The 13,130-nt window shown below is 40.3% G+C and overlaps 1 protein-coding gene across 10 annotated transcripts in view; it reads left to right on the forward strand.

The window, feature by feature from the left end:
- The window catches only part of ARHGEF6 (Rac/Cdc42 guanine nucleotide exchange factor 6), a 117,740-nt gene that overhangs the window by 63,161 nt on the left and 41,449 nt on the right, over nt 1-13,130 (forward strand). For all 10 annotated transcript variants that reach the window (XM_059049581.2, XM_059049583.2, XM_059049584.2 and 7 more), the window contains 2 exons: nt 2,418-2,513; nt 3,832-3,954. In XM_059049581.2, the coding sequence (XP_058905564.1) occupies nt 2,418-2,513; nt 3,832-3,954 (219 nt within the window). The remainder of the gene's footprint in view (nt 1-2,417; nt 2,514-3,831; nt 3,955-13,130) is intronic.

Here is a 13,130-nt window from a genome sequence, read left to right on the forward strand (position 1 = left end):
TCCCACGTGCCGCGGAGCGGCCGGGCCCGTGAGCCGTGGCCGCTGCGCCTGCGCGTCCGGAGCCTGTGCTCCGCAATGGGAGGGGCCACAGCAGTGAGGGGCCCGCGTACCACAAAAAAAACCCACAAAAAACTAATTTTAAAATGGGCAAAGGGGCTTCCTTGGTGGCACAGTGGTTGAGAGTCCCACTGCCGATGTAGGGGACACGGGTTCATGCCCCGGTCCGGGAAGATCCCACGTGCCGCGGAGCGGCTGGGCCCGTGAGCCGTGGCCGCTGCGCCTGCGCGTCCGGAGCCTGTGCTCCGCAACGGGAGGGGCCACAGCAGTGAGGAGCCCGCGTACCGCAAAACAAACCCCCACAAAGTCTAGAGAGGCTCACTGTCCTGCCCATCACACGGTCAGTCAGTGGCCAGACTCAACCCACTGCGTCTCCTGCCGCCGAGTAAAATGTGGTTCCGTGTTCTAGAGGTGACAGGCAGAGGAGGAGAGGGGAACTGAAGTGGTCACCCTGGCAGTGAAGATGGTAAGATTTCAAATGAAGGAGTGACTGAGTTAGCAATCAAGAAATAGTCCAAGGAGAAAAGGAAAGAGCCACGGCAGAGGAGGTGAGAGACCCGAGTCAGAACCGCACTGTTCCCAAGGAAATTCAAAATAAACTTCTAGTCACTTTCCATTGGTTCTGCCTTGTAGACCCCAAAGTGATATGAGCAAAGGGGACTGCTTATCGTTTGATCCTGAAAGGTCCAGATAAGCCCCCAGTCAGGTTCTTGCCGCTAAAGGGTTTCGCTTTTGACACCCGTGAGAAGAGGGGTTTTCCAGCTTGTGGCTCAGGAGGGCATCAGAGCAGAGGAGGTCTGGGGGTTACTGGTAACGTCTGTTTGGGCCTTCCTTTCCTTTGTCAGCAAAAATTACCCTCCTGGAAACCCTCCCCTTGTATTATTATATTAAGGAGAAAGAACATGTGGCAGACATTGGCCTTTTAAGTAAATCTTCAGAAACGCTTTGGGTCCAAATTCTGGCTTCACCATTCACTGGCTTTGGGACTTTGGCTGATTTGCTTTAACCTCTCTGTGCCTGGATTTCCTTCTGTGTAAAACAGAGACAGCAATAGTACCTACCTCATAAAGTTGTTGGAAGGTTAAGACGAGTTGTTATTTCTAAAATGCTTACCTCAGTGTTAAGCACTGTATTAGTGCTGGCTCTTGTTTTTATCACCTATTATTTGGTAGGGGAAGAAAGGATGAGAAAATTCTTTGTCCAGAGGCACTGGATTAAAATGGTTCAGTTTGTGTTCGACTCCATTCCATTCCAAAAGCAAACAAACGCATCAGTACTATTTTCTGCCCTCCTATTTCTGCTCAAGATTTCCTTTAGTTGGTTTATGAATGGCATATGTAATGTCTTTCAATTACTTTCCCAGCTCCTCTAGAGGAGAGTATTCAAAAGTTTTTACACTTATTCCCAGCTATGATGTATTCTACCCATTTAAATACGTAGATATTTTTTATTGCGATACAATTGACATAAAACATTATATTAGTTTCAGGTGTACAGTGTAATGATTCTATATTTGTATATATTGTGAAATGATCACCACAATAAATCTAGTTAACATTCATCATCACACACAGTTACAAAACTTTTTTTCTTGTGATGAGAACTTTTAAGATCTACTCTCAGCAACTCTTTCCACTATGCAGTACAGTATTATTAACTATGGTCACCATGATGTACATTACATCCCTATGACTTACTTATTTTATAACTAGAAGCTTGAACCTTTTGACCCCCATTCCACCCCCCTTTTGACCCCCATTCCACCCCCCTTTTGACTCCCATTCCACCCCCCTCCCCCCACTTTGGCGACCACCAATATGTTCTCTGTAGATGCTTAGATGTTAAGCACTTATTCATTTACTCCTTGCTTTGTAAAATACCTAAATGTCCCTTATAAACACTCATTTTCTTTAGGATCATTATTCTTGTTATGGAAAAGGGAAATCAAGGAAGAAGCTTTAGAAAGTTGCTTGAGATCACAGAGTTGGTGTCAATTAAAAAGCAAAAGTTAAAATATAGGGATTGGGCTTCCCTGGTGGCGCAGTGGTTGAGAGTCCGCCTGCCGACGCGGGGGACGCGGGTTCGTGCCCCGGTCCGGGAGGATCCCACGTGCCGCGGAGCGGCTGGGCCCGTGAGCCGTGGCCGCTGAGCCTGCGCGTCCGGAGCCTGTGCTCCGCAACGGGAGAGGCCGCAACAGTGAGAGGCCCGCGTACCGCAAAAGAAAGAAAAAAAAAAAAGGGATTGCTTCCCTTCTCCCATTTGCCAGTTACTAGCAAACTATCAGCTAACCAGACTAGAGGTAGATAACTAGAGTCATCCGCAAGTTCTCTTCACTGAAACTACATATATATATTTTTCAGTCTGAGTACTGTGGAATTTACATCTTTATTGGGAAACTTCGAGGAAGTATGCACGTTTCAACAGACGCTCTGCCAAGCCTTGGAAGAATGTTCAAAGTAAGTGTCGCACGTTGCCATCAGGATAGCTAACAACATTGGTTTTTTTGGTGTGTTTTGTTTTCTTTTCACTGTTGTCTTAGATAGGGGCACTTTCTATTTATGCATTTATTATGCATTTATACATTTATTACAACTTTGAAAAATTGCCCCAGTAGAGAGAAAATCTACTAGGTGGTGGTATTCACAGAGTCAACCCACTAGTTGCTTATTAGGACTCTACATCTGGTCAGTTATTTCTCACTTTATTTCAAAATCATATTGACAACTAAGGTCTAAAGTGACCATGGATGATGCCTTTGTCATCGATTAGATATTTTTCTTTTGTATGTTGCGAATTACTTTTCCAAGTAATACCTTTATGTGAACCACAACGCATCACTGATGGCCAGCTAGCTCGTTGAAGTGTTCAACTTCTTAACTGCAGAGTGACCTGGGATGATCATCAAGCAATATGTTTCTGGAGCAAGATTCGTTTTCCAAGTAGTGGATCTCGGAGAATTGGTGACTTTCATCGTCTATAGGGAATTTGGGGCAATTGCCCGTTTCTTGAGCTTAATGAGACACGGGTGGTTGTCCAGGGACGAAGCTGGTGCGAACCCCCTCTAGAGACCTAAGGAACCACTGCAAATGCTGATAGGGATCCATATTATTGGTATGGAAACATGGTGACCAAGTGAGAAGAGCAGATTACTATTTAGATTTGTAATCTTTGCTTTTCATTTTATATAGAAACATGTAGAAGAGAGTCCAAGGAATATGCCAACGTTGTGATAATAGATATCTCTGAATGGTGGAATTCCGAGTAATTTTTTTTCTTTCTTGTGTTTTTTTTATTTTTCTGCAAACTAAAATGGGTGCCATGTAATTCTAAACATCCGGATGTCACCTTGCCTAGCAACACCAGGCCACCAAGACTACATAATACTCCTTTGTGATGTGTCATTTTTGGATTCAGTTAGTTTTGTCTGTACTTGAACTTCATGCAAATTAATCAAGAGTATTTTTAGTGTGCCCGGCTAAATTTGAATATTATAATTTGAATAAGCATCTTAAAAAACCCTAGTAATTCCAAATAAGTTTTTTTTTTCCAAACAAGTATTTGACCCTATATATTGGAGCTATGTTTGGTGGCTAGAGTTTAAAACAGTGGCCGAGAACTTGAATTTCATAGATAAAATGGTTATAATATAGAAGTTTCTTTTTAACTTTGGCAGAAGAATTCATAAGGTTTGCATGTTGCCAGGTTTAATTGGAATCATCTTCCTTTATTCTGTTTCCTATTTTACATTCTGTGTTTCACTTGTTTTGCTTACAGGCTTCCAGAAAACCAACACAAAGTAGGTGGTTGTCTACTGAACCTCATGCCTCATTTTAAATCTGTGTATCTGGCTTACTGTGCAAATCATCCTTCAGCTGTAAATGTACTCACCCAGCACAGGTAAATCATTAACATTTCCCCCAAAACGCTGTTTTGCAGTGATATCCTTTTCCAGGGCTACCTCATTTGGAAATCCAAGATCTCTCACTGAACCCCATTCAGCATACCAGAAATTGATTCATTGTTATATGGGTTTATTGTCCATTCGTGCAACAAATAATTTATTGAGCACCTACTATGTGCAAGGTCCTATAGTAGTTGATGGGGATACAGTAGTGAACAAGGAAGAGAAGGTCCCTTCCCTCATGGAGCATAGACTCTTGAGAGAAATAGACATGAAATTAAATGTTGTAAACATGTTGTATTAGAAAAGGGTAATTAAAAGGAGACTTTGAACATGGTATCAAAGTGTGGAGTGAAGGAAGGGTCGGGGAAGGCTTTCTTGAAGTAAAATTCTATTTAGAGCCAATGGTTTAGCGTTCCCCATCCCAGTGAATGTTTTATCCAAGTTGCCGCAGAGCTAAGCTGCCTAGCTTCATCTCTTTTTCACTCTCCCTTTGTCTGGTAGAGGAAGTCTCAAGTAGTAATATGGCTAAAAGGCAGGTATCAGCAGGGAAAGGTGGAAGGAAACTAACCCTGTGAACTGGGTGTCAGGTACTCTAAGCAAAGGTCTCTGATGACAATTACACATGAATATAAATTGTTTCCGATTCATGGGGAACAGCAGCACAGTATCTCCTTTAAGAGTCCTTGCAAGGGACCCAGATAAGCTCACATCTCTCCTACCCTTCCTCACCCTCTGACGACTCACCCTTGACACATTCACTGATACATTCACCTGGGCCAGAATTCTGTAGGATAGGCTTGAAGACACAGTTTGGGCTTTGAAGCCATGTGCTAGGAATCCAGGGGGCACAATAAGAAGAACACACAGAGACTCTTATGACTGAACTCGGAGACTAGATTCAGAACCGACATGATTGTGGAGGCTGCTCAAGACTGAAAAGATGATTCTTCTCTTAATTTGACTTGTACTCCCAGACCCAGGCTGGAACAGTAGGTGACAACAGCCCTCAGAAGTGACGGAAACTTTGGCTTTGTCCTGGTTCATTAGCAGCTTGATTGGCTTTATAGAGCTGTTATGTAAGGGCATTTTGAAGGTAGAATTCAGTAGGTCCTACTTGAAGGTGAATTTTACTTCCCTGATGAAAGTTGTGAACTCTTGTGGAATAGCAAATATGGAAGTTGGAGTTTAAAGAAAGAGAAGCCATGACTCTGGATGATTTAGGCAAGTGGCTCAACTGCTTAGAGCTAATAATAACACTGACAATGTGCCAGGCACATGATGTAAAAGCCTATGAGGGAGTTACTATTATTACCATCTCTGCTTTACAGATAAGACATTAGAAGGTTAAGTAATCTGCCCAAGTACTCATAGCTGTTAAGTGGGTGAGCCAGAATTAGAATCCCGGTCTGTCAGACTTCTAGAAAACTGTTTCATTACGACATGTATTTCACCTACAAAGTGAATAATCTAAATGCAAACTTAAAGAATGATCGTAAAATGAGTACCCGTGTACCCACCACCCAGCTTAAGAAATAAAATTTTACCGTTTCTTTTTTAATATGATAACTTTACTGAGATATAATTCACATACCGTACAGTTCACCCATTTAAAGTGTACAGTTAAATTATTTTTAGTATATTCAGAGTTGTGCAACCATCACCACAATCAATTTTAGAAGGCTTTTGTCATTCTCCAAACAAACCTATACTCATTAGCTATCGCTCCCCATTGCCAGCCCAAGGCAACCCCGAAAATAATTTATGTCGCTATGGATTTGCTTATTCTGAACATTTCATTTAATCACACAACACCTGGCCTTTTGTGTCTGGCTTCTTCCACTCAGCATAATGTTTTCAAGGTTCCTCCATGTTGTTGCACTCAACAGTACGTTGTTTTTTTAAATTGCCATCCATACAATGAAAAATATGGATTGTGAATGGTGCTACTCTGAAGATTCATGTTCAAGTCGTTGTGTAGACCTATGTTTTGATTTCTCTTGGGTAGATACGTAGGAGTGAAATTGCTGGGTCATACGGTAGCTCTGTGTTTCACTTTTAGAGGAACTGTGAGACTGTTTTCCAAAGTGGCGATACCAATTTATATTCCTACTGGCAATTTATGACGCTTTCACTTTCTCCACATCCTCACCAACATTTGTTATCATCAGTCTTTTTTATTTTTTTATTTTTTTATTTTGTTTGGCGGTACGCGGGCCTCTCACCGCTGTGGCCTCTCCCGTTGTGGCGGAGCACAGGCTCCGGACACGCAGGCTCGGCGGCCATGGCTCACGGGCCCAGCCGCTCCGCGGCATGTGGGATCCTCCTGGACCGGGGCACGAACCTACGTCCCATGCATCGGCAGGCGGACTCTCAACCACTGCGCCACCAGGGAAGCCCCCTCATCAGTCTTTTTGATTATAGCCATTCTAGAGGGTATGAAGTGATGATATCTCATTTTGATACTGATTTGCATTTCCCTAGTGACTAATGATGTTGCGCATCTTTCATGTGCTTTATTGGCAATTGGTGTACCTTCATTTGGGGAAACGTCTATTCAGATCCTTCGCCTATTGTTAAATTGGGTTACTTGATTCATTACTGAGATATGATTCACATACCATAAATCCACCATTTTAAAGTGTAGAACTCAGTGGTTGTTAATATATTAGGTTGTGCAACCATCACCACTATTTTGGTCCAGAACATTTTCATCACCCCAAAAAGAAACCCCTTACCCAGTAGCAGTCACTGTCCATTTCTTTAAGGGCTAATGATGTTAAACATTTTCTCCCTCAAACCCTTTGTCCTTTTATTAGGTGGGTTATTCATCTTTGCATTGTTGAGAAGCAACATTTCTTTATATATTCTTCTTTATATACTCTTATCAGACGTGTGATTTGCAAAAAACTTCATTTTGTGGGTTTGCTTGGTATCTTTTTTTTTTTTTTTTTGTGGTATGCGGGCCTCTCACTGTTGTGGCCTCTCCCGTTGCGGAGCACAGGCTTCGGACGCACAGGCTCAGCGGCCATGGCTCACGGGCCCAGCCGCTCCATGGCATGTGGGATCTTCCCGGACCGGGGCACGAACCCGTGTCCCCTGCATCGGCAGGCGGATTCTCAACCACTGCGCCACCAGGGAAGCCTGCTTGGTATCTTTTGAAGCACAAAAGTTTTAATTTTAAGTTTAATTTTGATGACATCCAATGTATCTATTTTATCTATTTTGCTTATATTTTTGGTGTTAGATCTAAAAAATTGTTGCCTAATCTAGGTTATGAAGACTTATGCCTATCTAAGAATTTAATATTGTTAACTCAAGTTTAGCTCTTTAATCCTTCTTGAGTTAATTTTTACATATGATATGCATTAGGGGCCCAACTTCATTCTTTTGCATGTGAATATCCAACTGTCCCAGCACCAGTTGTTGATTTCTATTCTTATAAATTTGTTATTGTGTTTTATGTCATAGAATTGATAATGTTCAGTTCAACTACATCCTTACTAATTTTCAACCTGCTGGACTTGTTGATTACTGATAGAGGGATGGATCACAATAGTGGATCTATCTATTTCCCTTTGCAGTTCTATCACTTTTAAAAAATATTTATTTGTTTATTTTGGCTGTGCCACGTCTTAGTTGTGGCATCGTTGTTTGTGAGTGTTTTTTTTTTCTGCGTTGGGTCTTCATTGCTATGTGTGGGCTTTCTCTAGTTGAGGCGAGCAGGTGCTACTCTATTGCGATGCACGGGCTTCTCATTGCGGTGGCTTCTCTTGTTGCAGAGCTCGGACTCTAGGCCTGCGGGCTTCAGTAGCTGCAGCACGTGGGCTCAGTAGTTGTGGCTCACGGGCTCTAGAGTGCAGGCTCAGTAGTTGTGGCACATGAGCTTAGTTGCTCCACGGCTTGTGGGATCTTCCCGGACCAGGGCTTGAATCCATGTCCCCTGCATTGGCAGGTGGATTCGTTTTGTTTTGTTTTTTTTTACATCTTTATTGGAGTATAATGCTTTACAATGGTGTGTTATTTTCTGCTGTATAACAAAGTGAATCAGCTCTACATATATATATATATATATATATATATATATATATATATATATATATATATATATATATATATATACACATATATCCCCATATCCCTCCCCTCTTGCGTCTCCCTCCCACACTCCCTATCCCACCCCTCTAGGTGGTCACAAAACACTGAGCTGATCTCCCTGTGCTATGCGGCTGCTTCCCACTAGCTATCTATTTTACATTTGGTAGTGTATATATGTCCATGCCACTCTCTCACTTCATCCCAGCTTACACTTTCCCCTCCCCGTGTCCTCAAGTCCATTCTCTACAACTGCATCTTTCTTCCTGTCCTGCCCCTAGGTTCTTCAGAACCATTTTTTTTACTCCATATATATGTGTTAGCATACGGTATTTGTTTTTCTCTTTCTGACTTACTTCACTCTGTATGACAGTCTCTAGGTCCATCCACCTCACTACAAATAACTCAATTTTGTTTCTTTTTATGGCTGAGTAATATTCCATTGTATATATGTGCCACATCTTCTTTACCCATTCATCTGTCATTGGACACTTAGGTTGCTTCCATGTCCTGGTTATTGTAAATAGTGCTGCAATGGACATTGTGGTACATGACTCTTTTTGAATTACGGTTTTCTCAGGATATATGCCCAGAAATGGGATTGTTGGGTCATATGGTAGTTCTGTTTTTACTATTTAAGGAACCTCCATACTGTTCTCCATAGTGGCTGTATCAATTTACATTCCCACCAATAGTGCAAGAGGGTTCCCTTTTCTCCACACCCTCTCCAGCATTTATTGCTTGTAGATTTTTTAATGATGGCCATTCTGACTGGTGTGAGGTGATACCTCCTTGTACTTTTTTTTTTTTTTTTTGCGGTATGCGGGCCTCTCACTGTTGTGGCCTCTCCTGTTGTGGAGCACAGGCTCCCGATGCACAGGCTCAGTGGCCATGGCTCACGGCACTAGCCACTCCGCAGCATGTGGGATCTTCCCAGACCAGGGCATGAACCCATGTCTCCTGCATCAGTAGGCGGACTCTCAACCACTGCGCCACCAGGGAAGCCCCTCATTGTACTTTTGATTTGCATTTCTCTTATGATTAGTGATGTCGAGTATCCTTTCACGTGTTTGTCGGCAATCTGTATATCTTCTTTGGAGAAATGTCTATTTAGGTCTTCTGCCCATTTTTGGATTCGGTTTTTTGGTTTTTTTGATATTAAGCTGCATGAGCTGCTTGTATATTTTGGAGATTAATCCTTTCTCAGTTGCTTCATTTGCAAATATTTTCTCCCATTCTGAGGGTTGCCTTTTCGTTTTGTCTATGGTTTCCTTCGCTGTGCAAAAGCTTTTACATTTCATTAGGTCCCATTTGTTTACTTTTGTTTTTATTTCCATTTCTCTAGGAGGTGGGTCAAAAAGGATTGTGCTGGGATTTATGTCAAAGAGTGTTCTTCCTCTTTTTTCCTCTAAGAATTTCATAGTGTCTGACCTTACATTTAGGTCTTTAATCCATTTTGAGCTTATTTTTGTGTATGGTGTTAGGAAGTGTTCTAATTTCATTATTTTACATGTAGCTGTCCAATTTTCCCAGCACCACTTATTGAAGAGGCTGTCTTTTCTCCATTGTATATTCTTGGCTCCTTTATCAAAGATAAGGTGACCATATGTGCGTGGGTTTCTCTCTGGGCTTTCTATCCTGTTCCATTGATCTATATTTCTTTTTTGTGTCAGTAGCATACTGTCTTGATTATTGTAGCTTTGTAGTATAGTCTGAAGTCAGGGACCCTGATTCCTCCAGCTCTGTTTTTCTTTCTCAAGATTGCTTTGGCTATTTGGGGTATTTTGTGTTTCCATACAGATTGTGCAATTTTTTGTTCTAGTTCTGTGAAAACTGCCATTGGTAGTTTGATAGGAATTGCATTGACTCTGTAGATTGCTTTGGGTAGTATAGTCATTTTCACAATGTTGACTCTTCCAGTCAAAGAACATGATATATCTCTCCATCTGTTTGGATCATCTCTAATTTCTCTCATCCATGTCTTATAGTTTTCTGCATACAGGTCTTTTGTCTCCTTAGGTAGGTTTATTCCTAGGTATTTTATTCTTTTTGTTGCAGTGGTAAATGGGAGTGTTTCCTTAATTTCTCTTACAGATTTTTCATCATTAGTGTATAGGAATGCAAGAGATTTCTGTGCATTAATTTTGTATCCTGGTACTTTACCAAATTCATTGATTAGCTCTAGTGGTTTTCTGGTAGCATCTTTAGGATTCTCTATGTATAGTATCATGTCATCTGCAAACAAGGACAGGTTTACTTCTTCTTTTCTGATTTGGATTCCTTTTATTTCTTTTTCTTGTCTGTTTGCTGTGGGTAAAACTTCCAAAACTATGTTGAATAATAGTGGTGAGAGTGGACAACCTTGTCTTGTTCCTGATCTTAGAGGAAATGATTTCAGTTTTTCACCATTGAGAACGATGTTGGCTGTGCATTTGTCATATATGGCCTTTATTATGTTGAGGTAAGTTCCCTCTATGCCTACTTTCTGGAGAGTTTTTATCATAAATGGGTGTTGAATTTTCTCAAAAGATTTTTTTTGCATCTATTGAGATGATCATACAGTTTTGATCCTTCAATTTGTTAATATGGTGTATCACATTGATTGATATGTGTATATTGAAGAATCCTTGTATTCCTTGGATAAACCCCACTTGATCATGGTGTATGATCTTTTTAATGTGCTGTTGGATTCTGTTTGCTAGTATTTTGTTGAGGATTTTTGCATCTGTGTTCATCAGTGATATTGGCCTGTAGTTTTCTTTTTTTGTGACATCTTTGTCTGGTTTTGGCATCAGGGTGGTGGCCTTGTAGAATGAATTTGGGAGTGTTCCATCCTCTGCTGTATTTTGGAAGAGTTTGGAAGGATAGGTGTTAGCTCTTCTCTAAATGTTTGATAGAATTTGCCTGTGAAGCCATCTGGTCCTGGGCTCTTGGTTGTTGGAAGGGTTTTAATCACAGTTTCAATTTCAGCTTGTGATTCGTCTGTTTATATTTTCTATTTCTTCCTGGTTCAGTCTCAGAAGGTTGTGCTTTTCTAAGAATCTGTCCATTTCTTCCAGGTTGTCCATTTTATTGGCATAGAGTTGCCTGTAGTAATCTCTCATGATCCTTTGTATGTCTGCAGTGTCAGTTTTTACTTCTCCTTTTTCATTTCTAATTCTGTTGATTTGAGTCTTCTCCCTTTTTTTCTTGATGAGTCTAGCTAATGGTTTATCAATTTGGTTTATCTTTTCAAAGAACCAGCTTTTAGTTTTAATGATATTTGCTACTGTTTCCTTCATTTCTTTTTCATTTATTTCTGATCTGATCTTTATGATTTCTTTCCTTCTGCTAACTTTGGGGTTTTTTTGTTCTTCTTTCTCTAATCGCTTTAGGGTGTAAGGTTAGGTTGTTTATTTGAGTTTTTTCTTGTTTCTTAAGGTTGGATTGTATTGCTATAAACTTCCCTCTTAGAACTGCTTTTGCTGCATCCCATAGGTTTTGGGTCGTTGTGTTTTCATTGTCATTTGTTTCTAGGTATTTTTTTATTTCCTCTTTGATTTCTTTAGTGATCTCTTGGTTATTTAGTAGTGTATTGTTTAGCCTCCATGTATTTGTATTTTTTACAGTTTTTTTCCTGTAACTGATATCTAGTCTCATAGTGTTGTGATCAGAAAAGATACTTGATATGATTTCAGTTTTCTTAAATTTACCAAGGCTTGATTTGTGACCCAAGGTATGATGTATCCTGGAGAATGTACCATGAGCACTTGAGAAGAAAGTGTATTGTGTTGTTTTGGATGGAATGTCCTATAAATATCAATTAAGTCCATCTTGTTTAATGTATCATTTAAAGCTTGCATTTCCTTATTTATTTTCATTTTGGATGATCTGTCCATTGGTGAAAGTGAGGTGTTCATGTCACCTGCTATGATTGTGTTACTGTTGATTTCCCCTTTTATGGCTGTTAGCATTTGCCTTTTGTACTGAGGTGCTCCTGTGTTAGGTGAATAAATATTTACAATTGTTATATCTTCCTCCCTTGATCATTGTGTAGTGTCCTTCTTTGTCTCTTGCAATTGTCTTTATTTTAAAGTCTATTTTGTCTGATAGGAGAATTGCTACTCCAGCTTTCTTTTGATTTCCATTTGCATGGAATATCTTTTCCCATCCCCTCACTTTCAGTCTGTGTGTGTCCCTAGGTCTGAAGTGGGTCTCTTGTAGACAGCATATATACGGGTCTTGTTTTTGTATCCATTCAGCCAGTCTATGTCTTTTGGTTGGAGCATTTAAACCATTTACATTTTAGGTAGTTATTGATATGTATGTTCCTATTACCATTTTCTTAATTGTTTGGGGCTTGTTGTTATAGGTCTTTTCTTTTTCTTGTGTTCCCTGCCTAGAGAAGTTCCTTTAGCATTTGTTGTAAAGCTGGTTTGGTGGTGCTCAATTCTCTTAGCTTTTGCTTGTCTGTAAAGGTTTTAATTTCTTCATCGAATCTGAATGAGATCATTGCTGGGTAGAGTAATCTTGGTTGTAGGTTTTTCCCTTTCATCACTTTAAATATGTCCTGCTACTGCCTTCTGGCTTGTAGAGTTTCTGCTGAAAGATCAGCTGTTAACCTTATGGGGATTCCCTTGTATGTTATTTGTTGCTTTTCCCTTGCTGCTTTTAATATTTTTTTCTTTGTATTTATTTTTTGATAGCTTGATTCATATGTGTCTTGGTGTGTTTCTCCTTGGATTTATCCTGTATGGGACTCTCTGTGCTTCCTGGACTTGATTGATTATTTCCTTTCCCATGTTAGGGAAGTTTTCTACTGTAATCTCTTCAGATATTTTCTCAGACTCTTTCTTTTTCTCTTCATCTTCTGTGACCCCTATAATTCGAATGTTGGTAAGTTTAATGTTGTTCCAGAGGTCTCTGAGACTGTCCTCAATTCTTTTCATTCTCTTTTCTTTGTTCTGCTCTGTGATATGTATTTCCACTATTTTATCTTCCAGGTCACTTATCTGCTCTTCTGCCTCATTTATTCTGCTATTGATTTCTTCTAGATAATTTTTAATTTCATTTATTGTGTAGTTCATCAGTGTCTGTT

Source organism: Kogia breviceps, chromosome X (genome assembly GCF_026419965.1).
Source record: "Kogia breviceps isolate mKogBre1 chromosome X, mKogBre1 haplotype 1, whole genome shotgun sequence".
In the NCBI taxonomy this organism is placed as follows: Eukaryota; Metazoa; Chordata; class Mammalia; order Artiodactyla; family Physeteridae; genus Kogia; species Kogia breviceps.